Source organism: Tachysurus fulvidraco, chromosome 12, assembly GCF_022655615.1.
Source record: "Tachysurus fulvidraco isolate hzauxx_2018 chromosome 12, HZAU_PFXX_2.0, whole genome shotgun sequence".
NCBI classification, from domain to species: Eukaryota; Metazoa; Chordata; class Actinopteri; order Siluriformes; family Bagridae; genus Tachysurus; species Tachysurus fulvidraco.
Window position 1 is genome coordinate 22236529 of NC_062529.1, and position 26256 is coordinate 22262784.

General features: G+C 39.4%; 2 protein-coding genes across 2 annotated transcripts; one reads left to right on the forward strand and one right to left on the reverse strand.

Moving 5' to 3' along the window:
• Positions 1–1083: 1083 nt before the first annotated feature.
• On the reverse strand, positions 1084–9802 carry zmpste24 (zinc metallopeptidase, STE24 homolog). The gene is made up of 10 exons (XM_027160194.2): positions 9388–9802; positions 8096–8242; positions 7846–7932; positions 6290–6406; positions 5762–5914; positions 4155–4296; positions 3844–4025; positions 2673–2777; positions 2037–2180; positions 1084–1950 (listed from the first exon to the last, which is right to left on the reverse strand). Exons 1-10 carry the CDS (start codon positions 9493–9495, stop codon positions 1723–1725), a joined length of 1413 nt encoding a protein of 470 aa, XP_027015995.2. The 5' UTR covers positions 9496–9802; the 3' UTR covers positions 1084–1722.
• Positions 9803–14683: 4881 nt separating this feature from the next.
• On the forward strand, positions 14684–26107 carry kif11 (kinesin family member 11). The gene is made up of 23 exons (XM_047821712.1): positions 14684–14844; positions 15177–15306; positions 16080–16212; positions 16925–17022; positions 17122–17200; positions 17283–17468; positions 17562–17686; positions 17825–17915; positions 18033–18275; positions 18449–18544; positions 18700–18788; positions 19096–19183; positions 19365–19553; positions 19635–19842; positions 20745–20917; positions 21057–21182; positions 22347–22505; positions 22957–23096; positions 23226–23505; positions 23638–23860; positions 24215–24384; positions 24483–24593; positions 25676–26107. Exons 2-23 carry the CDS (start codon positions 15236–15238, stop codon positions 25793–25795), a joined length of 3198 nt encoding a protein of 1065 aa, XP_047677668.1. The 5' UTR covers positions 14684–14844; positions 15177–15235; the 3' UTR covers positions 25796–26107.
• Positions 26108–26256: the final 149 nt, after the last annotated feature.

The window sequence follows — 26256 nt, forward strand, 5'->3', positions numbered from 1 at the left end:
GTGTATGATTTGCCTGGAATGAATGAAACCAGATCAGTTTAGATGTAGGGAAAAAAAATGCATGAAAGTACAGGAAGCCAAGGCTACAGAGGGCACTGGACACTGCACCTTGACAGTTAAAGAATGGAAAAATGCCACCTGGTCATTAGTAAGGGTCATATTTTGGAATCAACTGCATGGATCGTTTCTTGTGTCAAAATGCTGTTGGTGTACTGGTGTGAAGATGTAGAGATGATTTCTTGGTTAATATAATTTAGTATATGCTTAACAGAAATGTAATACTGACCGAGTATTCTTGGCATGTCACAGGTTACGCCCAGGATGATGCTGCACAGTGTACCTTCCTGTGGCCTTCACAGGCACCAAACCTAAATCCAATAGAGCAACCTAAAGATTTGTCAGAAGGTAAGAATTACAGCATGGATGTGCAGCTGAGAAATCCAATGATTCATCATGTGATCTAATCACATCAACCTGGACCAGAGTCTTGTGGAATCAAAGCCAATAAAGAACTTAAATAAAGTGGCCAGTGAGTATTTGGAAATTCATGAACCAATCAGAAAATGTGTTGAAGACTGATTCAATTTAGTAGAGCTAATAACAGCAGAAAGACACCAGGGAAAAATGAGCTGTGAAGGGTTTTATTCATTAGACGGTACATTCACAAACATCACGTCAAACACAGAAAGGGACGATTTCCAAGATGACCAAGAAGCAAATCCGAATATCGATTTAACGTATATATTGTATTATATTTAGATCTCCTGAGATGCCCAAACACATCCAACAATTTCTTACTAAATCCTTATGTTCTTAATGCTGTGTTTAATCCTTGATTATGGCTTTATCCTGCTCATCTAATCTCATTCTGTTTTCTTCTGTTCTCTTCAAAGGGGAATGAGTGGATTCTTAATTCCAGCATGCAAACATGAATCCACCATGAGGATAGCAACGAGGCTTGTCCCTGTTTATGCTTTGGATTTACTTATGAAGACAAGGAAAAAAGAAAAGGGATGGGATCACTTTTTTTTTTTTAAACACACACACACACACACACACACACACACACACACACACACACACACACACACACACACACACACACACACACACACACACACACACACACACACACACACACACACACAGCTGCACATGCAGTCATATGCTAGAGGCACTCAAAATAAAAAGAAACCAAACTGTAAAAATTTCAACAAATTTCTAGCTACTGCTAACATTTCTTAAATGTATTATCATTATTTAAAAAAAAGAAGCGGCGAAATCAACACCGTATTTACAGATATGGTCTGAATCGTTTTAGATCTGAACAAAAGCAAATGACTCAAATGAATCAAAGGTGAAATAATTGAACTAGAACGAGGCCAGGCGATTTTTTGTAGGGTGCTCCTCATCCTGTCTCTCTCCTGAACAATATCAAGGATAGGAAAAATACACTTATTCAATTTTGGATGCAAATTGAGAAAGAGAAGACACTTGTTTATTTAGAAAGTATGATTTTTTCATAAGTCTTCTTTGCGCTGATGCATTTCTGATGCATAATTAAATCCAATTAATTAAAACAGGTAGAAAACTGTGAAATAAGGGAATACGAGACAAAAATTGAGAGAGAGACTTTTTCTTTCTTCAGACAGCCAGAAATGGCCACCGAAGGCCCTTTCTGTGAGGGGCGGATGGTGAATGTGGCGCCCCCTTGTGGAACCGTCAGTCTTGTTTCTTCGTGTCCTTGATGGCCCGGAGGCGCTCCAGGAGCGGAGGGTGGGAATAGTGCCACATTGAGAAGAGCCAGTCAGCTACAGGAAAGCCCAAGTTGTCTTTATTTAGCTTGATGAGGGCCGAGCAGAGCTCAGTCGACCGCCCCATGGCTCGTGCGAACGCGTCTGCCTGGAACTCGAATCTGCGACTCAGCACAGTCAGGCAGAACGTCAGGAGCTAGAGAAGGAAAAGAAAGAAATTCAGCCTGCAGGAGCTCAACTGTTTCATGTTCTCACACTCTCGCACTCACACACACACCATACCTCATTGTAGGGGGAGAAGATGAACTGGAAGATGATCAACAGCCCGATAAGAGTTGGCTGGTTGTCGTGGAAACCAAAGGCCACAAAAAGCTCTTTCCGACCGATCAGAACAGCGAACAGGAAAAAGCAGAGGAACGAATTCAGCTGTGGAAGGAAACAGAATTTAAACCCAGATGTAATTAGATCTGATTAGATTTTTTTTTTTAACTTTATTTTCATTACACATGTAAAAGTACAAGGCAGCGAAATGCAGTTTAGGTCTAACCAGAGTGCAATAGCAGCAAGTGCAGGATATACAGTCTGTACAAGATTTAGATGAGTTAAATAAAGTGGTAATATAGCAGTAATTTATAGGTGTGTGTGTAACATGAACATAATATACAGATGGCTATAATTATAACTGAAATTTTACAGAAGGATGTAACAAAATATTTGGCTATTACTATAAACAGTAATTTACAGATGTGTATGTACTATGAACATAATATACAGATGAATACATGTACTATGAATATAATATGCAGATGGCTATTAGTATTAGTAATGTTGCATATCCTGGAAACAACCGGATAGTCTGTTCAAGAAGTGACGAAGTTTAAAATCCCTGAGCTCCTCTGTATGTAACTGCTAATTCACCTGGCTAATGATGATGTGCTTCACCGTGTGGCCCAATTTCCAGTGTCCCAATTCGTGTCCAAGAACCGCCAGAACCTCTGGATTACTGCAGCCTTGCTTCTTGTGCTAAAAAGGTTAGGAATAAAAAAAAGAACCACGTTACTACAGAAATAAGACACCCAAGTTTACCTTGACTCGTTTACTCATTGGATAATTTACTGTGAAAAAGTATTAGCCCCCTTTCAGCCGTTCTTATCTTTTTGTTGTGTGTAATTGTTTTATATGTTGAAGTTAAACAGTTTAAAACTAAACCAACCCAAGTCATTTATTAAAAGTAAATTACTCCAGTCTTGGAAAAGCCTTCAGATTCAAGAATTCAAGAGCGTTTCAGTATTAATGATTTGGTTTATTATTATTCAGTTCATCGAATTAGGGTCTCCGTTGTTTGAGAAATGCTTCAGAAAACTAAGACAAACTAAACAAAAGCAAAACAAACGTGTAGCCAATGAGCAGAAAGGGGCGTGTCTTGTCGATATGGGAGGAGATAGTGTTCAGTGCGCATGTGTGACATTAGCAGAAAGCGGTTTTAACATTGACATGGGGGATAAAACAAAGAAAGAAAGTGAAGAAAGGCTTACGATAAGGCAAGAAGTAGGACGTGTTAATATAGGATCAGCTTTCCAGCGCTGGAGAGAACTGAAGTCAATAACTCGCTGTTGTAGCTGTCTCTCTACATTACTACGATAGAAAAGAGGTGTTATTTGTGTAGTAACAGCGTTTAGCTCAGGAGTTATTGACTCGGGAAACTCCAATCTGTGAATATGTCGCCGACTTTACTTAAGACGCAGAGGCACTTTTTTCCTTCTCGATAGGTGAGTAACGTTGGCTTTGCTTTGTTACACAGAACTAATATATGCCTTTGTCCTTTACATGATTATGCTTGTGTGTAATTTTTGCTTGTTTGTTTATCTGGAATCGTATTGTTCTTCCCTTCAGCTATGATAGACACATTTCTTTCCATTATTTGCCTGGGTTACTTATGTATGTGTGGGCGGAGCTATCGATACAGGGGTGGGATCCATTTGGGTTAGGGGCGTGTTTGTTTTGGTGATTTTATATGTCAACATTGGCTTTCAAACAACGGAGACCCCAGGTTTAAGGACAGTTAATGAGTTCTTGGGTACTGACTGACTTTAGACTGTAGCTTGGTCTCGTCTCCCGTCTCCTCGTTCTTCTCCGGTTCGGTGACGGGCTCTCCGTCGTTCTTCTTGTTCAGAGGTGAGTAATCTTCTAGCAGCGTGTCGAACAGCACAATACGCTTGTTCTTGAAGAAACCGTAGAAGTACGCGTTGCTGTGTGACGATCTTTTAGAGCCTGGGAAGTGAAGGTAGAAGACAAAACAGACAAAGTCGGTTATCCAAATGTTGGTCACTCAATCAGTCCCAGGCAAAGACCAAAACATCACGAGTACAAACTGAGCAGTGTTAAACTGTGCAGCTCCACCTTCTACGACGTAGATCTTGGTGAGCGGGAAGTCGATGGACTTAGCCATGCTTTCGATTTCCGTCTTCAGCTCTCCTTCAGGCAGCGGTGTGAACTTATCAAACAGCGGGGCGATGTAGTCGGCGTAGATGGTCACCAGAACCTGCACAATGTAGAGGGAGAAAGAGAATAACAGGTGTCTGATCAGCACGTGTGGTTTAAAGCTGTTTTTTGAAGACAAGCAGACTTTTTCTAAAGTTTCTCTTTCACTGTCAACCTTTTTATGAAGCACCAAATGACATGGCACTTTTTGGGATGAAGATTGATGTGTTGAGCAAATCAAAAAACAAACACACACAAAAAAAAAACAAATCCAAATAATTCTTGTTATTAACGTTATGGGGAGATTTATGACATGTTCAGCTGACTGCCAATAATCCAGTGCTGTAAGATTAAAGCAGCAAATGTACTTCATCATGATAGGAGAGCAGCGGCTCATTGTCTAAGGTTCAGAATTGAGATTCTAGTAAAGCCGCCGTCACTCACACAGCTGTCTAGATGTTCATTTTTAATTAGAGCTGCCCACTTCCAGTGACATGCGTGATTCAATTCACTTTTATTTGTGTAGCAGTTTTAACAATGGGCATTGTCTCAAAGCAGCTTGACATTAACATAAGGAATAAAGTACAAAAAGTTCAAGATTAATATTAGACTTATATTTAAATGTGTTTGTATTCATCCCTAATGAACAAGCCTGAGGTGACTGTGACTGTGGTGAGGAAAAACTCCCTTAGATGAAAGAGGAAGAAACCTTGAGAGGAACCAGACTCAAAAGTGAACCTCATCCTCATTTGGGTGACACTGGAGGGTGTGATTATAACCTGTTATAAACACCAGAGTGTGTTATTATGAATGATGTCCTTTCTAGAGTCAGATACAGTCTGAAAATTGTGTATTGATGAGGAGGTTGTTGTCCTCAAAGGCCACATGAGGTTGACATCTTCTCACCGAAGGTCTGAAATCTTCACGAAGTGAAACACAACTGGAGCTGTTACAGTCTTTAGATGCCTCAGGGTGGGAAGAAAGAGAGAAGCAAGTGGAGAGGAAGTAAAGTAGCTTCTGATCATAATGCGCTTTAGTGACAAGATGTAGAAGTGACCACCATATTGAAGGTTATTTTTATAACATGCCCTCATTTTGTTAATCTCTACAGAAGGTTTATTACTTTCATTTTAATTTTTTGACATTTATTGACTGCCTTAATGTCTTATTAATTTCCCAATGGGTCACTTGCTGCTTTTCTGACAAGCATTGGAGGCTCTGTTGTGACTTAAATATTAGCGCCAGAGATTTTTGAAAGCCATGTGCATCACCCACCATCCAACCTCTTAACATGAATAATAAATAAATAAACAGATAGATAGATAGATAGATAGATAGATAGATAGATAGATAGATAGATAGATAGATAGATAGATAGATAGGTAAATAAGTAAATAAATAAATAAATAAATAGCATTAATACTCTTCTGCTCAATAATAATAATAATAATCCCAATCGACACAAACAACCACCTTTATACAGTTGAAGGTGATGAGATGATTATGGTGGTGTGGTGGTCACTAACCAGAGAGACGATGAGTGTGAAGAGCCAGGCGTAGATGAAGAAATAATCTCCGCCGATCTTGATGATGTAGAGGAGCAGAGAGGTGACGGGCAGCAGAATGCACTGCGTCACCACGAACTTCTTCAGAGCATCTTTAAGGAAGAAGCCTAACGTCTGAAACAACATCATCCATTTGATATAAGAAGGATCATAAAATTTGAATATGGTATCTAACCTTATTTGAATATGAAACTCAAGCACAGTTATAATGTAAGAATGAAATATAATAAAATTCGTGACGTCTTGCTGTCTGATTAATAAAGGAATCGTAACTTTTGGCAAATGTCTGTGGTGTATATCAGGAATAAAACCCTTCACTGGAAGCAGTAACTTCACTCTGATTCATGTCCTTTACATCACACTGACATGTTTTGTTCCATATTCCAGCTTTTTTTTTAATTCATTAACAATTAAATTAATTGCAATTAAAATAAAGTGTTAGGCTCGCCTTGTAATTTGACATGAAATGCCGTGGATGTTTTTCCTCACCTGTTGGTTAAAGCCGTGTTTCTCCTCGATGACGAAAGTGCTGTACAGACTCCACGGCAGCCCTGTGATGGCACTGAACAGCGTCGCAATCATCAAGAAGACCAACGACTGGGAGATCTGCAGCATTCCAACCAAGAGCATAAGCAAAATGGCAGTTTCATGACACTAGTGCTCAGGATTTCACATTACAGGGCTTTTCATACTGCAGTCAACCCTGGGTTAGGGTCGTTCTACCCCCTGCTTTGGCCCCCCGGGGTTATTAATCAGCTTGGCTTTTACAGTGTTAACTCCACACGGCGGTGTTGAACGTGTACAGTGTGAAACCACGCGCTGTTAGAATGTTAGGGCTGGTTGCTTAGCAATAGAAACCCAATCAGAACCTGAACAGCGCCTCTGTGCTCAGGTGAAAACCAGGACGTAGAGACACTTAACAAAAACGACTCTGTAGATAGAGTCAGGAGACAAAACGCTGAACATCACAGAAGTGCGCGGTGTACAGAGGGGGAAATATGTCACGCTGAAACATTAGCTAACTGCTAAAACAGTTCTACACTGCAATCATCGAATACATCCTCTGCACCTCAGTGACTGTTTGGTTCACCTTAGCCACCATATCTGACCTCAGAAGACTACAGAGGGTAGTCCGGACTGCTGAGCGAATCATTGCCACAACTCTTAAAGATCTGTACTTCTCCAGAGTGAGCAAAAGGGCAAAGACAATCACTCTGGACCCCTCACATCCAGCACACTCACTCTTTGAACTGTTGCCGTCTGGTCGACGCTACAGAGCCCTGAGCACCAGAACGACCAGATGTAGGACTGGAACAGTATTCCCTCAGGCAATCCAACTGATGAACACTTAACATACACAGAACAAACTCTATTCTTACATTATTTGCACATACTTACTTATTTATATTTCAATTTGCACATTTATATTTCGATTTACAAATTTTTACCACTGTAGATACAACTCCATTTATTATGTGTTCATGTCCTATCAATGCCATTCTGTTTACACTGTGGAGCTCCTGTACTAGAAGAAATTAAAACAAACTCGTATGTGAAAACATACTTGGCAATAAAGACCTTTCTTATTCTGATTCTGATTCTGATACGGACGAAGAAACGTCTGTTGGACTACAGGACAAAGTTAAACAGAGCAAAAATGATGAGAAAGCTGTGAAAGATAATAGAACCTGCTCGGGTGCAGAAGCACAGAGACCAACTTTTTTCCTCACCGACGTGAAAGCGTGAGACGAGACGTTATTTAAAGCGGATTTATCCAATCAGGGTTGTTGATGCGTGAATATGCAAATGAGAAGAAGGTTACAGCAGGGTTTAGGAATGTACAGTGTGACACAAGGGCAGATTCTGAAGAGCCAGGATTCAGTGTTACCCCCAGGGTCAGTAGGAGCAGTGTGAAACCTCTGACCACACAAACACAAACCTCTGTTCAGTTTATAATCACACAGGGAAATATTTCAGTTGTGTTAAATAAGATTTTTCAGCAAATAAATAACGTTTAAGCGGAAATGTGACAAGCTCAGATGTACCTCGTACTCTGGGCCGAGGCCGATGCGACCAGTCAGACTTTCTGAGATCTTCCAGAGGAAAGGGATGCCTCCAAGCAGCAGGATGAGCTGAGGGGAAAAAATCCATTCAATCAAAATCAAACCCTGACACTGAACACAATAAACATGTTATATGCTTGATTATTTTCCAGTAACAGTAAACTCCCTCTCTCCTTTAGAGATAAAGTTTATAGATAAGCATTGTGTGCGAGGTGTGTGTGCATCCACTCACCGTTCCCTCTGTCTCAGAGTAAAGTCCAGACCAGAAACTGAAGTTGCTCTTGTCCAGCTGGTAAAGGCGCGACTTCTCAAACGTCTCTGCGTCCATAATCTTCCCCAGCTCGGTGGGGACATGCGTGGCAGAGCTGTAGATCCTCCTCTGAGACGGAGAAACACAAGAGTGAGTTACACCTGCTTAAGAGAGTAGTGCAGCATCGCATAAACCTGAAATGCAGTGCGGCGTTTATAAGCAAGGAGCTGGAAAGCAAGTCACGTTGACAAAATCCTCTCGTAGCCTTGAGACACGTCAGGGGTAAATGGTCTGGTATAAGATTTCATGGTCATGGAGATTTCTTTCTTCATCTTGAATATCAGCGCCTTATCCTGATCAAAAGAGTTGGGCGAAGATGTGACGTGTCATGTGACATCACCACAATGCACATTCAGCCAAACTTCCATTTAAGTGATCGAACATGAACATGAGTGCAGCTCCCATTGAAAATCACTACAAGGAAAGAATTGTGCGCTTGCGATTTAACCAAATTACGTAGCTTTCTGGGAAAGAAAAACAAACAAACAAACAAACAAAAACCTTGACTGCAAGCCACATTGCAAACCTTGTAATAATAATAATTTGTGAGACATATATTTTTTAATTAGCTTTATTATATATATATATATATATATATATATATATATATATATATATATATATATATATATATATAATCACATGCTGTATATATACACATGTACAACATATATATTTATGTGTATAACAAATAAAATTTGAAATTTGATTTAATATATATTTATGTATTACATGCTGTACATATACTACATATTTATCTGCACTTGTCTATTTGCACAATTGCTACTCTTTGCACTTCTGGTAGATGCCAAACTGCATTTCCTTGTTCGTTCTCTCTATCGTTCTCTCAATCTATCTATCTATCTATCTATATATACATATATATACATATATATATATATATATATATATATATATATATATATATATATATATATACACACGTGTGTGTATATATATATATATATATATATATATATATATATATATATATATATATATTAATATATTAATATATTAATATATACACATATATATTATATACACACACATATATATATATATATATATTCTTGTTATAACATATTACATAACGTTGAACAAAACCCTGACACACTAAGATCTTCAGAAACACGTTTAAAGTCTTATGATAGCAGCAGCATCCTCTCATCAATGAGCATTAGGTTGTGATACAACACATACTGTAACTTTACCTGTCTGTGAGAAAGATAGGCCTCCCAAAGATAAACCGTCCACGAAAACACCAACACGGCGTAAAATATCTTATCCTCAAGAGGCAGGTCGAGGATTTCCTTCAGCATTTTATCCTGATGTTTGTTCTCTATCAGTTACACAGTGATATAATGTACACTTAAAGCGGCTAGTCAATGAATCAGTTGTTAGCTAAAGTGAGTCGCTTTGTGTAGCTGAAACAAGCTAAACGCACCGCTTCACTCAGCAACACTGTCAGCTGGGAACAGCTATAAATATGCAATTAGATATAATTTTCTTCGTTTAATGTTAAGGTTTCTGCAATGCACAGACGATATCAAGTCATGGTATTATTGCTATTTCCTTTTCCATTCATGTGAAATGATGTGAGCAACCAAAAAAGTGTGTTCGGGCGGAAACAGGAACACGTGTTTTTTTTGTTCCGCGTCTTCTTCAGTACATTTGATGATACTAGATGTTCGTTTTGCTATCAATAATAATAATAATAATAATAATAATAATAATAATAATAATAATAATAATAATAATGTATATACAGGTTTTAAATCCCGAATTATGCATACATATACTCACTGGTCACTTTAATAGGAACACCTGCACATTCATGCAGTTGTCATTGACAAGTGACAATCAATGAACTAACAAAAAATAATAATATTAATTATTAAATTACTAAATAAATACATACATGCATACATACATACATAAATACATAAAGTGCAATGCACTGCAAGTCCCTGTAGTTTTTCTGAAAAGATGAGAGTATGAATCAAAAATTTCACTTAATGGATATTGATTTCTGGTAATGCTAAAAGCAAATGTTAGTGAATTTGCTTTAATTAAGTAAGCGTGTGTGTGTATGCGTTATAAATCTGCAACACACACAGGTATGGTTTGTTTTCTCAAGTAGAAAACAAAAAAGTAGACTTTTCAAGTAGAAAAGTCATGGTCAACAGCTGTTTCTGATATGATTCATTGATTACCAAACAGCTAAAAAGAGCCATTTAAACTAATTAAATGGTCAGATTGAAACTGATGAAATTTTGTGATGATGTAAAGCTGAAATTATGTGTTATTCAGATTTACACCACTACAGCGTTCATCAATTAGATGGAAACAAACTACGATAGATCGCAATCAGTCCACAACGCATGCAGGAAAGAAACCAAGGTACCCAGAAGAAACCTTAACTATATCATTTACATAATAGCAGCTATATACAGTCTTTTGTTGCCCATCGTCTCTTTTTATTCTCTCTCTTTATACTAACAAGAAGAAAACATTGCAGCATGTCATTTTATCAAGACAATGGCAAGCAAATACTCCTTTGTCCTGAAGACTTCTGAAAACTGATTGCTACAAAGCATTCATTTATTAGTCTCTTTATACAGTATGTTGTTCTTTGTTAAAGATCATATTTTTATAAGCTGTTATAATGGTTAGGTTGTGATTGGCGTTTGACATATCAATTGCCAGTGATGAGTTGTTATTATTAGGAATAATAATGTATTAGAAAAAGTTTGTTAATGCTTTTTAAGATTTAAGAATTTCTGAGCAGATTCAGATCTTACAATTTAAGTGTTTGCTTCAACTGCATTTCTATTACACCCCAAAAAGGTTGGATTTACAGATTGCATACAAGTTTGACTTGTCTAACTGTTGCTCAAGCTGCTATTGCTAACAACAAGTGAAGATCAATAACTACAATAAATGTCCTCAGCCTGTGAGACGGTGGATGACTTGTGAAGGAGACAAACGGAATGTGTGATGGACTTGGCGTGTGGACTTCATAATGATGGTAGAAGATAGGACTGGAACGAGTGTGTGTGAGGTACCATTCGTCTCTGCCCCTCCTCACACTTCATAAAAGCCATTAAGAATGTGGCTTTGCACCTCGAGGGGATAAAAGGCCTGGAAATACAAATGATAGAAGAAGGGCACGTGGGAAGGAGTTCATAGCCCCAGGCTGTAGCTCATTTCTCATTTCCTGCAGGCAGTGAACCAGTGGACAATCCCATCAAGAGAACAGGACCAGTGTTTTACAAAGGACGGAGGTCTCGACTCCACTTCTTGAAGGAAATGTGGCATTAACATGCTGGTCAGACTCTCTGGCACTAGCGTGTATGCAGATCACAGCAACACACAGCTTTAATTCGACATGAGAGACTGTCAGTGAGAGACACAGAGCACTCAGGGCTGGAGATGTGTTTATCTATCTATCTATCTATCTATCTATCTATCTATCTATCTATCTATCTATCTATCTATCTATCTATCTATCTATCTATCTATCTATCTATCTATCTATCTATCTATCTAGATGTATGGAACAAGCTAACACCTACTTTGCTGTCTACAAAGAGTTAAGTCAAAAATGAAAAGGTTTTTCAAAATATATTCCTTAGAATATGTTTAGAAATAGGGGGCACGGTGGCTTATTGGTTAGCACGTTTGCCTCACACCTCCAGGGTTGAGGGTTCGATCCCCACCTCCGCCTTGTGTGTGTGGGGTTTCCTCCGCGTACTCCAGTTTCCTCCCCGGTCCAAAGACATGCACGGTAGGTTGATCGGTATCTCTGGAAAATTGTGTGTGATTGAGTGAATGAGAGTGTGTGTGTGCCCTGCGATGGGTTGGCACTCCATCCAGGGTGTATCCTGCCTTGATGCCCGATGATGCCTGAGATAGGCACAGGCTCCCCGTGACCCGAGAGTTCGGATAAGCGGTAGAGAATGAATGAATGAATGAATGAATGTTTAGAAATATGGCACAGAGAATCACTGGTAGGCACAGGCAAGAGTAAAAAGGGTCACAATTTATTTGTGCTGTTGAGCAACTGGACCCAATGATCCTCATGAAACATGAGAGAGGAAGAGCCTCAATCATTTGTTACATTGAGTATTTATAATCATGATTAAACAAGAAACTGAAGAATAGAAAACACTGTCAATCATAGGCTACATTATAACGCATTGATAAGAACCTTAACAAGGTCTGCCTAAGGTGCTTCTCAGCCTTGAGTCTCACCATCTTTTCACCAGCTCATTCTTCACATTGACTCAAAGCAGCTTTAGTGACATGACATAGTGACGTGACATACAGCTAAGTATGGCGACTCATACTCAGAATTCGTTCTCTGCATATCCAAATTGCACACACAGCAGTGAACACACACACCATGAACACACACCTGGAGCAGTGGGCAGCCATTTATGCTGCGGAGCCCGGGGAGCAATTGGGGGGGTTCGGTGCCTTGCTCAAGGGCACCTCAGTCGTGGTATTGCCGGCCCGAGACTCGAACCCACAACCTTAGGGTTAGGAGTCAAACTCTCTAACAATTAGGCCATGACTTTACATAAGTATAGAAACAGAATCAAAATTGTAAAGTTTAAAATGTAATATTTATCCCTAACATCTATCCCTAACTGCGATGGGTTGGCACTCTGTCCAGGGTGTATCCTGCCTTGATGCCCAATGACGCCTGAGATAGGCACAGGCTCCCCGTGACCCGAGAAGTTTGGATAAGTGATAGAAAATGAATGAATGAATGAATCTATCCCTAATAAACAAGCCTGAGGTGATAGTTATGAGGAAAAACTCCCTGAGATGATATGAGGAAGGACACTTGAGAGGAACCAGACTCAGAAGTAAACCTCATCCTCATATGGGTGACACTGGACAGGAAATAATGTCAATGTAAATTATGTCCTTTCTACAACAGTTTATAGTTACAACCAGGAGCTCCTGAGGAACTAACAGGTCAGCGCAATTTCCGAGTTAACCCATACCCAACAATAATTCCTTCCTGCCGAAATCTTCAACTGTTAACTGATGAAGACCTGACCTCAAAAAAACAAAATAAAATAAAAAATGCACTCTTTCTAATACATTGTAGTTTCTACAATTACACAGGAACAGATAAAAAACACAATTACATGTTGATATGGTGAATGTTTATTTAACTTTTTGCTGAATCATGACGTTAAATCAAACAGACCTGATAACAAATGTGTTAAAGAATACCATTCAAAGGCTGAAACACTGGATGCTAAATGTTCATCCAGAAAGGTGTAAATAGTCCAAAAAAGGTCTAATAGCCAGGTGAATAGTCTGCTTTTTACTTCTAGTCTATTTAATTGTATAAAAGTGCCATCTTTACTTCTGATAGTCCAATAATGTCAATAATCATCTGAATGCATTTTGTATACAATTTACTCAAGCTAGAGGTCAGAACTATTGGTCTGTACCTTAATTCTAGTCAGCCAGTGACTCATGGGATTACTGTGGATCAGCGCTGACCCATTAGTTCCTTTTTCCATTATTTACATTTACATTATTTACTGTCCAGTGTCACCCAAATGAGAATGAGGTTTCTTCCTCATATCATCTCAGGGATTTTCTTTGGCACCTTCACCTCCAGCTTGCTCATTATAGACTTTAGAGATATTTAAAATATTTTAATAGTTTTTAAAATTGAATTTAATATTTTAAAATAATTTTGTTAAATCCTAAATTTAATAAATTTAATTTATGTATTTATTTTTGTCTATTTTCATTCCTTTTTCTATACTTCTGTAAAGCTGTTTTGCGATAATGTGAACGTGCTAGACGAATACATTGAATATACATTCAATACATTGAAGTCTAGTTTAAAAAAAAGCTGTTTCAAAAATTACCATTAAATCACCACCATATCATTGACTCAAAAATATCCAGCTATTTAATCAAATCATTCTATTTATAGCCGAAAACAAGAATTATGGAAATTAAACAGTTTAATACTAACTTTCAGACTGTAAACATCAACAGCTGGAAATTCATCTTCCACTCATCCATGTGTTTATAAGGTTTATTTATTGATATAAACATGTCAACACATGATGTGAGTGCAAGAGGTTTGTGTAAATACATAACAATATGATTTATTCGTATTTATTTATTTATTTACCCATTTTTTAAATTCCTGAACAAAACAATAACTAAAACCTCCAAACCAAATGTAATTCCAGTTGTATTTTAAGTTATAAGCTTAATTACAAATCACATTTTTGGCGTGAAGTAATAAACACAAGGCTGTTAGCATGTCAGCAAAACGTCCAAACGTCTGCAAAACACTATAACTTTACTCTATAACCTTAACAAGTTGCCTTCACTGCAAACATTCACTACATAATCATGTGATTCCACACGGACCCGCCCTTTCTCTCAATTTCAACCAATAACGTTACAGACTCGAGTAATGCCGTACGCTGATTGGCTCACGCCGACTGAGGCGCAACATTCAAAGTCAGCTAACTGTGGGTTTGCCGTTTTTCTGTGTAGTGGAGTGAGGTAGGAAGAGTCGGACGGTGTTTTATCCGTGAACGAGTTATTAACAGAAAAGTATTTTATTCTTCTGTAACTTCCCCCCGTGTCAGACACCAGCCGGTGGACGTTGTTGGGTAAGTTTTCGGAGCTATTTTTTTTCTAAATTGTAGCTCGGTCATTTAAATTAGCTTCAGACGCCATTACTGTTATTTATTTATTTATTTATTTATTTATTTATTTATTTATTTATTTATTGTCTGTCATGTATTCATTCTTTTTTAAAGTTCATTAATTTAGTGTCATTAATCGTGTGCTAATCAATTATCCATCATCAGTTGCTATTGCTAACATTTTTGAAGCGTTTAAATGACTTGAGCTAACTAGCTAATCGTTTAACGGTGGGAAATGTAACGCGCGCGAGTTTCCGGTCTATAGTAAACTTTTCGTTTTGAACAATTTTACACAGCAAGACGTCAGTGAACGGAGAACGCCGAGCTGGATCAGTCCAGAAGACGCTCAGTGATCATGTCTAATCTAATACCCATCACCAAAAAGGATGAAAAAGGCCGAAACATCCAAGTGGTCGTGAGATGCAGGTAAACATTTACTCAATTCTGTAAAATAGTTAACGGTTTATTATCATTGCTCACGTGTTAATAGCTACTGATGCTGTTTTCTTATGGAGATAAACTTTAAAGGGTTATTGTGGATGTTTATTGTGAAGGATTAGTGGATATTTATTGTGATATTTGTTTGCAAATATATTTCTTGTACAGCACTATTGAGAATATTTATTGTGAAGGATTATTGTGGCTATTTATTTTTCGATATTTATTGTGGCTATTGTTTTTTTATTGTGAAGGATTGTTGTGGATATTTATTTGTGGCTATTTATTGTGAAGGATTATTGTAGTTATTTATTTTTGGATATTTATTGTGACTAGTGTGTGTGTGTGTTTTTTTTTTTTTTTTTTTTTTTTTTTTTGAAGGATTGTTGTGGATATTTATTTGTGGCTATTTATTGTGAAGGATTGCTGTGGCTATTTATTGTGAAAGATTGCTGTGTAGGATTGTTGTGGCTATTTATTTTTGGATATTTGTGTTTTTTATTGTGAAGGATTGTTGAAGATGTTTGTACACACTTGTATTTCCTATTGTCTATTTTATAGACTTTTTTTATAGACCTAAAAATCTCTAATTACTACACACTAAAATCAGCAACAAATGATTAAATTTGTTGCTGATTTTAGTGTGTAGTAATTAGAGATTTTTAGGCAGGTTATTCATTGTATATTTTATGTGGAGGTTTATTGAGATTGTGACTTATCACCTGTGCTTATAATGGGCAATTCTTGTGAATGTTTTTCAGGCCTTTCAATGCAGTGGAGCGTAAATCTAACTCCCATGGAGTGGTGGACTGTGACTCAAACAGGAAAGAGGTGACGGTCCGTACTGGGAGCGTCACGGACAAAACCTCCAGGAAAATGTACACCTTTGACATGGTGCGTTGTTAACTGCTTTTACATGCATCTATACATGAATTTATATACTTGTGCAGGAAAAAAGGGGATAGACTCTGACGGCCAATCTGATTAAACATCTGGTCTTTTTATTAATCTGGTATTAGAGTAAGGCATGTAAACCATTTGCAATTTATTTCCACTGTCACAATTTGTGGTTTCCCGTTTGGTTAAGTAAATGGGAGGTGGTGTACCCAGTCTCTGTTCCTATCCAAAGTTACATGTACATCAGTGATCATTGTAATGGTTGGGAAAACTGACTCCTATTTAAAAAAAAATATATTGTTTTGATGTTTTACATTCTCATCAAATGTCAGGCATAATATAAAACACTGGACTTTACTGACATCAAGCGGCATCCGGCTTCTAAATTAGATTGATGCTGTCACACCTCCTGTCAAAACTTGTGATTTGTTTTAAGTAGAATTTGTAACAAGACTGTAGTCATGCTTTTATACTATAATCAGTATACATCACGTTTTGTTAATTAAAAAATACAAATGTTTGAACTGTTTAGTTTTGGATGATATCTGATCTTTATTTTTGTTAACTGTTAATATTTATTTATTTATTTATTTTACCTGCCCTTTGTGTTGTGTATACTTTATGTAAAGCTGCTTTTATTTGCACCCTGAAAATGTACATTGTAAGGTGGTGTTGGGATTAATTTTTACTCGCTCTTGCCCATATGCAGGTGTTCGGTCCGTCTGCAAAGCAGATAGACGTGTACAAGAGTGTGGTGTGTCCCATATTAGATGAAGTCATCATGGGATATAACTGCACCATTTTTGCGTGAGTGAACCTTCAGACTCTAGAATTCCTGTTTAAGCACTGCTGTGAATCTTTTTTTTTTTTTTTTTAAATTTAATGTTTATTTTATTTCTTTTTAAGATATGGGCAAACAGGCACAGGGAAGACCTTCACAATGGAGGGTGAAAGGTCACCTAACGAGGAATTCACCTGGGAGGAGGTAACCTGAGGGTTTTGTTAAAGAAACACTGAAAATGGATTAACATCATGATGTTGGTTTACATTACAACATCCTTTTCCAGGATCCTCTGGCTGGTATCATCCCGCGTACTCTTCACCAGATCTTTGAGAAGCTGACCATGAACGGCACAGAGTTCTCTGTGAAGGTTTCCCTGCTGGAGATATATAACGAAGAGCTGTTCGACCTGCTCAGTCCCTCGCCGGATGTCACAGAGAGGCTGCAGCTGTTTGACGACCCCAGAAACAAGGTCTGTAAAGTACCCTGCTGGCTGAATTTTCTTAGTTTAAATCCAGATGCTTTTCTTTTCTTATCCCACTGCCTTTATGTTTTTCTGCCTTAGAGAGGTGTTATCGTTAAGGGACTGGAGGAGATAACGGTGCATAACAAGAACGAGGTCTATCAGATCCTTGAGAGAGGATCAGCCAAGAGGAAGACTGCATCCACGCTGATGAACGCATACTCCAGGTAAGAAAGCAAACTGCATCGTGTGTCCTTAGAGATGTATAGATGTAGAAATACGGATGGATAGCTGCATTTGGATATAGATAGTCTTTGGTTTCAATGGAGGATGGTGTATGATTATTCTCTTACCTTTCGCTCCAGCCGTTCTCACTCGGTGTTCTCAGTCACCATTCACATGAAGGAGATCACTCTGGAAGGAGAGGAGCTAGTGAAGATCGGAAAACTGAACCTGGTAAGACTTGTTATTATTAAGCACACTTGTTCCTGTATGCAGCAGGACTAATGGCTTGCTGTCGGTTAGCCTAATATTTGCATCTCATCGAAGTAAAGAAGAACGTCTCTCCATCAGGTGGATCTTGCTGGTAGCGAGAACATCGGTCGCTCTGGAGCAGTGGACAAGCGTGCTCGTGAGGCAGGAAACATCAACCAGTCGCTGCTGACGCTTGGTCGTGTGATCACAGCTCTGGTGGAACGCGGTCCACACGTGCCTTACCGTGAGTCCAAGCTTACCCGTATCCTTCAGGACTCGCTGGGTGGACGCACCAAGACCTCCATCATCGCCACAGTCTCTCCAGCTTCCATCAACTTGGAGGTACTAAAGTTTTTGTGACGGTCATGTCATGAACACGTCCCCATCTAATCACCAGTGGTCACTGTCACTCATGTTCTCTGGTTGCTTAAGATGCTGTATGTGTGAATGTGTTAGTCAAAGGCTGTTGCCTACTCGTAACTAACCCCAAATGTTTTCTTGCTCACTGAACGCAGGAGACTCTCAGTACGCTGGATTACGCCAACAGGGCGAAGAACATCATGAACAAGCCTGAAGTGAACCAGAAACTCACCAAGAGAACCCTTATCAAGGCAAGTCTCATTATAAAAGTCTGCTTTGTGTGTTTACTCCATAGATATTAAATAAATTTATGATTTAACCCAACATGAATGGTTTAATTTTTATTTTGGCATACTTGATCTTATCAGGATTAATTTATTGTTATTATTTTAATATATAAATCTAGGAGTACACCGAGGAGATTGAGCGGCTGAAGCGGGATCTGGCTGCTACTCGTGAGAAGCATGGCGTGTATCTCTCAGCTGAGAACTACGAGTGAGTTCACTGTACTGGAACAGGACCTCTGTGCATTTACCCCAGATTAGTGTTCTTACTCGACCAAATACTTATTGAGTGTACAGTGAAGCTGGTGTGTAGTTGTGTGTTTGTGTTTTTTTGTTTTCTTTTAAATTATTAAACCTTTTACTCATGTCATGCTTGAGGTCTCTGAAGTCGAGTATAGAAGCTCGCTTGTGACTAGGAAACATGGACATTTTTAATCAAAGCACCTAGTTCTTAGCATTTACTTGTAATCTCTTGCTGCTAGGCACAGAATATCAGCTGAGTTTTGTGTGTCTTATAGGAGTATGAACAGTAAACTTGTGAGTCAGGAAGAACAGATCACAGAATACACCGAGAGGATTGCAGCAGTGGAGGAGGACCTCAAGAGTGTAAGGTTTCAAACTTCTGCTTTTTTTCCTGAGTGTTTTTGACAGTCAACACTTTTCAGTTCAAAAGTTAACGGCTGTCCTTTCATTTCCTTTTGGACAATGGTTTGTGCTGTTTGCTGCATTCATTTTCTGCAGCAAGATATTTTACGAGAGGAATAAAATGTGAAAATCTCTGATCTAGCTGATGGAGCTGTTCACAGACAGTAAACAGAAGTTGGAACAGTGCAGCGAGGACCTGCAGGACAAGAGCCAGCAACTGGAGGAGGTCCACAAGGACCTGAAGGACACCAGACAGAGGCTCACACAGGAAGAGTTCATCACCACGCAGCTGCAGACCACTGAGAGCCAGCTATACGACGCTGCAGGAAAGGTGTGATGGTGTGAAAACCTCAAACTTTAACAATCCTACAAAGGATTTTTTTTGTAACATTTGAATGTTAATATTCTGTAGCTGCTGAGCACAGTGGAGGTGAGCACGTCGGACGTTGGAGGCCTCCATGCCAAGCTGCAGCGGGTGCAGGCTGTGGAGCAGCACAACTCCACGGCTCAGAGTCACTTCGCCCAGTACATGGAGCAAACCTGCAGCAGCATGCAAGGTGCCCTGCAGCAGCACAGCCTCAAACACACCGCCATGCTGGATCACTACCGCCATGCTATGGGTGAGTACATAACATGCCTAGGGTTGAATACTTGCTATAGCTAATACTTTAGTGCATTATTTGTTATACAAATTAATGTACTGAAGACTCCTTAGTGTGTATTTAGTACATATTTTGGCTTAAGAATTTATATGATTTTAGGAAGGTTTATCTATACAAAATAGCATAATAAAAATAATGCTATGAAACTAGATTTCAATGTTAAACATGTTCGATGCTTCTAAATAAAGTCAGCTGGAGTAGAGTCAGCAGTACAGAATCACTAAGTACAGTTTATGGCTTCTTGCACTTACAATGGTTCCCCTGGGTGATTTTATAAACTGGCTGAACAGAATCCTGAGCTATGTTGATTGTTCACACTGCTTATACTTTACCTAAGGTTAAAACGGTTAAAACTGAATCCCGGCTCTTCACAATCTGACGTTTTTCCCGTTTGTTCAGGTTTGTCGTTCTGAACCTGAGCAGGTATTATCTTTCACAGAATTCTCGTCTGTTTTGAGTAGTTTTTGTAGTCTACCAGGCTTTCAATGATCTCCAGCATTCACTTATTTTTCAGTGTGACTTATTTTCCCCTCACAACGGCACGCACTTCAGCGATCTTCAGTGTTCAGTGCACCTGACTCAACATAAATGTCTCGGTAAACGGTGTTGCTACAACTTCGTGTCATTGCAATATGACGCACAGGATGTTTTCTGATTAGTTGTCCGTTACTAAGAATCTAGCTGTAGCGTCGACGTTTGGCGCCAAGGTGTGGCGTTAACCCTGCAAAAGCCATGCTTTATAACCCCTGTTCTAAATTTACGTGTGAAATGTTCCTCTACCCAGAGTTTAAATGTGGGGTTTAGAGTGAGGATTAAACAGCCCTGTTGTGATCTTGTTGTGGCTGTATGTGTGTGTTTAGCGAAGCTGCTGGGAGGAACTGGGCATGTGTTCGAGCAGGCTGTGGGCTCCGTGCTCCATTCCTACTCCGCTGTCCAGGAGGCGGTGGAGGAAGGAGTGAACAGCTGCAAGGCCAAACTGCTGCAGCAGGACGAGCTCACACAAGGGAGCAGAGATGCCATGCTTCAAATGCTGGTGAGAGGATTTCACAGATTGTGCCTGGAATAAAACTATTTACTTTAGCATCAGTCACGGTTTAGGTTGATTGAAAGGATCAAGGGCTGTAAGAGAGCTGGTGTAACAATAGGTTTTCAGATTTATTTTTGCCCCTCAGGACGAACATAAACTTCACCTAGAAGATGTTATATCTGGAAAAGCGATGCCTACTATTGGATCAATTATGGCCATGAACGAAGGCTTGAAACAGACGCTGCAGAAGTATAACGCACTGGCCGGACAGGTGTGTGTTCATTCCTTTTTGGTTATTCTGTCCTTACTTGAGAAACATAATGAAGCACATTTGAATGCTGTGATTAACAGCAGTGTTTAACTAAGGAAACTCTGAGGTTTCAATAGCAACCGCTCATAAATGCGGACATGTATAGAAATGTACCCTGTAATCTAAAAAATACTGAATGGATGTCAGTCTTCAGGACCAGAATGGTTTGTGTTTTGCGGTTTAAATCAGTGGTCCCCAAACTTTTTTTTCGCCGCGGACCGGTCAATGTTTGATAATTTTACAGCGGCCCGGTGGGGGTGTGGGGTGGCGGCTATACAATTAAATTAAAATTAATAATTTTAATTGTATTTAATCATGCCTTTTTAACTCACTATAATGCTAAATCAATGAGAACCCTGAGCTTGTTTCTTTGCAACGAGACGGTTCCATCTTGGGTAACAGGAGACAATGACACCCGAAATGTGTTGCTTATGTCCAGTTTATTCCGTTGTTTTGTTTTGGTTGCCGTCACTGCAGAAAACCCCGCTTCACACAGATAACATGTCGGAAATGGCAATAGGGATTTAAGTGCTGTGGTGACAATCTCAGGGTATTCCGCCAAGACTTTAATGCAGAACACTGGCAGAGTTTCTAACGACGTCGGTTTCGTTCTCATTTTTGCTAATTTGTGGGTTAAATTTGAGCAAACACAATATACACGTACACCAAGCACTGTTAAACATGAGAAAGTACCGGTGAACAGAGAGAAGAGCGATACACACCTTCTCTCCACCAAAGCTACAACGCAACTGCCGCTTGCAGCTGCTCAGCTCCAGACGTCACCTAATCCCGGCCCGATAGCATGTTATTTTGCGCATGCGCGGTATTGGTGCAGCTTTAGATGACTTCTCTCAGCTCCCTGTTAACCTCTCGTCCATGGAAAGTCACACAAACCCGAGAGAAATACACCACAGTAAATAAAATGGAAATAATTTAATTTTTCTTGATCGGCCTGGTACCATTTGGTCCACGTACCGGCCCGGGGGTTGGGGACCACTGGTTTACTGACTGCATTACTAGTTAATTATCTTTTGCTATAGTTGCAAGCCTTGATAAATTTCTGCCTCCAAACATTTTAGCACTAGGATGTGTGTTAAAGTGGTGATCTTTCTTTTCTTCACTCAGTTGGAGGAGATGAAAGCAGAGATGGCAACATTTTTTAGTGGCCACATGGAGGCGCTGGTGCGCATGCGGGAAACGGCTGTGCATGGCTTCACATCCCTCCAGGCTGAACACAGCAAGCTGAAAGAGCAGATCAACCAGGCTGGACACCAACATCAAACAGTACGTGTTGCTGTCACTAGTGATTTTAAAGCACATGTTTAATAAAAAAATCTATGTATACTGTATATTTATAAGAAGCTTCCAGTCCATAACTGAGGCACACTGTAACCATAGCAACACTCTAACTTTTAAATAACTTTACGATGATGCATCCTTCTTGAATTAATTTGGGTAAAATATTTTGGTATAAGAGTAGAACAAAAAAGCTCATGTCCCGTTATAGCAAATTAAGTAACTTTGGGGATATTAATAGTAATTCTGCCTCAAGCATTTCACTTTAACTGTAACCCAGTGTTTTTTGTGAAGATAGTGTTTTGAAGTTGAACTATGGTAATTGCAGAAAATGGAAAAGAAAAAAAAAACAAAATGAAAATGGCCTTAAAAATGTAGCATGCAATCCTTAGTGTTTGTATACTGCCTTGTCAGGTACTGATTGTTTGCTCTGTTCCAGCGTGTAGCGCAGCTTCTTCGGTGCGTCCAGGATCAGATGAAACTCCTGGCTCTGGACACACAGTCTGATTTTAAGGGGCTTCAGGAGGCATCAGATGCACAGGATGCTCCCATGGAGACTCTAAAAGTTACAATACAGAGGTGAGGAGGAAGCATTGGGTTAACGCTCACCATGAAATACTAATTCTTGTCTCGATTAAACACTTTTACTGAAGACACATGTGTATAAAAGGTGATCTAAAAGTTAAGGAGTCTTTTCGTTTTCCTTAGCCAATGCACCTCAGCTGAACAGGAGAGCTGGACAGTCGGCGCTCGTCTGCGTTCATGTACAGGTGGAGTGATTAAGGAAATGTGTGGCGTGGCGGAGGAGGAACGTGCGGCGTTAGAGGAAAGTGCTGGGTACTGTGGCCTCCTGCAGAGCTCTCTGGAGTCGTTGGCTGACTCGAGCCTCCAGTGGTGTCATGCAGCTGGAGACCGTACTGAGAGACATGCCAAGGAACAGCTGACCCTTACTGAGGAGAACAAGGTTGAGGTGCACAAGCTTCTGAAGGTGAGACATGTGCAGTCATGGAAGTGAGCTGTTGGTCACAGTCCTGGTGATACTAAGGCACTTCCTGTATCAGTGTTGTACCATTTACTACCAGAGATGTAACCTCTGATCTCCTGCTTTATGTACACGCAGCACGTAGAGGAGCGAGGTCAGGCCATCACAGAGGAGTGCCGAGCTCGTCTCGCTCCAGTGCAGCAGGAAATGGAAGGTCTCCTGAAAGGAGTGGAGGCCCAGACGTGTGAAGACCAAGCCATTTTGCAGCAACACACAGAAGAGCTCTCGGCTCTCATCACACAGACCCATAATACGGTCAACAACTTTCTCAGTAATGAACTCCAGCAGGATCTGCCTACGGGTGAGATGCCAGGATGTGTTCTTTCTTTCTTTCGATATAGAGTCTATAAGCTGTGTTCGTCTTACTAAAGTGATTTTTGTGGTTTGTGTATTTTTATTTATAATTGTAATTCATTACATTTTCTTCATAGGTGTAGTTCTAAAAAAAAGTTTTATCAGTGTGGTTTTAATCAAACTAAAATCTCTATCTGATTTGGATTTGCCAAAGGGATCATTTTACTATTTATTTTTTAATTCAATCGAACATGTTTTAATACCTTTTGATTTACCAGTTTCATGGCTTCTTCTGTGCAGACAAATGCAGTTATTCGAAGAGCAAATGTACATGGTTTAATATCTGATCGTTTGTGTTTAGGCACAACACCAAAGCGTAAGGAGTACATGTACCCTCGTACGCTCGTGCCACTGAAGGGGAGAACCGAGCTGGAGGATGAGTTTAGGGCTCAGCAGGAGCAGCTAATGAGCGCCCTCGCGCAGTGTGAAGTCCTCACTGAGGGAGAGGAGGAGGAGAAACCAGTAGACCAGGTTCAAACCTCACACCAGATATTTATACATAATGCATGGAGCTAAAACCCACATTTTAGGAAATTTTTTGTATGAGGCCATTGTATTTCTGTGATTAGAACTCTCTGGAGGACGAAGCTTGCAGCTCCAGTGACAGTAACTCCACGCAGCAGTCTATATCCGAGGAGAATCTGATGTGCTATGAGGAGGGAAGAGTTCCTTTCTTTAAGGTAAATTTCAGATCATTCAAACATGTGCAAATGGAGAAGGTTATTTCCTTTCCTATTACACTTGCCTATTAGACCTGTAGATATTTAACTGGATATCAGCTAATGTGTTTGGCAGGTCTTCATATTGCACTATTTAAACATGTACCAATTAAAAAATATACAGAAGGCAGGTACGGCTCTTCTAAAATTATATATTCTGGACGCGAGCTTGCCTTTCATTAAAGTTAAAGGAACATTTGAAAATAAAGTAAAGGTTTTCCCAGTGCATTCATAGACGGTGTGCACTTGGCTTTCATTCTGAAAATATTTTCTACTAAATGAAGCCTTTTTTTTTTTTTTTTTTAAAAAGTACACTATGTAGCTAGACATTTACGGACACCTGACAATCATTCTTGTATGTGCATGTTGAACATCCCAGACTTGGTGGTACTTTGCTGCTATTATAAGGTCAATTCTTCTGGATGGCTTTTATACTACATTTATATTCTTGAACATGGCTGTGGGATTCATTTAATCGGCTGTGAGTCTTCGTGAGATCGGACATGTGTATTATGTGAGGAGTGCAGTCTGCGCTCCAGTTCATCCCAAAGGTATTCATTGGGGTTGTGGTCAGGGCTCTATATAGGATGCTCCAGGTCTAACACTTCAACCTTACCCGATGCATTATGTATCTTGTGAATACAAGCCCTTAGTAAAACCACACTAGGTTGTAGTTTGGGACACAGCCCAAGTTCTCTTAAATCTTACAACATGACTAGGCATGTGGTAGCCTAGTGGTTAAGGTGTTGGGCTACCAGTCGGAAGGTCTACCAAGCTGCCACTGCTGGGCCCCTGAGCTAGGCCCTTAACCCTCAATTGCTCAGTTGTATAAAAAAATTTAAATAAAAATGTAAGTCGCTCTGGATAAGGGCGTCTGCTAAATTATGTAAATGACTCACTTCTATACTAGCTTAAAACTTAGCACTCACAAATACCAAATGCTTTAGAATCTCCAGCATGTGATTCCTATGTGTACTATTGACTGTAAAAGCATTTGTATAGTATTGTTAAGAGCAACATTGCTCTTCTTTCCTCTATTACAGAAAAAGTCTAAAAAAGAGAACCTCAGCAGCAAGTCTCTGAACCGCTCGAAGTTAGCTGAGAACGAGAGCTCGGTGACGCCGCCTCGATCCAGATTACCACTCAGGACCCAAAACCAATAACCTCTCCACTTCCTTTTCTTTCCTCAGTTACCTGTAGAGACATTTAAGTACTTATTGCATTTTAACGATATCTGTATTTGTAATCTGTTTTTGACATGAGTTTAAATGTTCTTTTATGTGCGTACGTCTTCATCCTCAGTCACCGTTTTAAATGTTGTATGTTCAAGTTGTTGCTGTTTTCACTCGGTTGAAATGGGTGTATGTTTTTTGTTATCTTACATTTTTTGAAAATTAAGAACGACTGCTGACCATGTGCTGTTTAAAAAAAAAAAAAAGTGACTTTTTGACTAATAAAGGTTTTAAGATTCAAAATTGGTGACATGGTGGTGATTTGTGGTGTTATTCAATAATGTATTAATGTGTACATAAATGTTCTGCCCTGATAATATCTGAAACATTAAATCAATAAAATAAATGACAGATACACGTGTTTCATCCAACTTCCCATTGAGCGGCTTTTT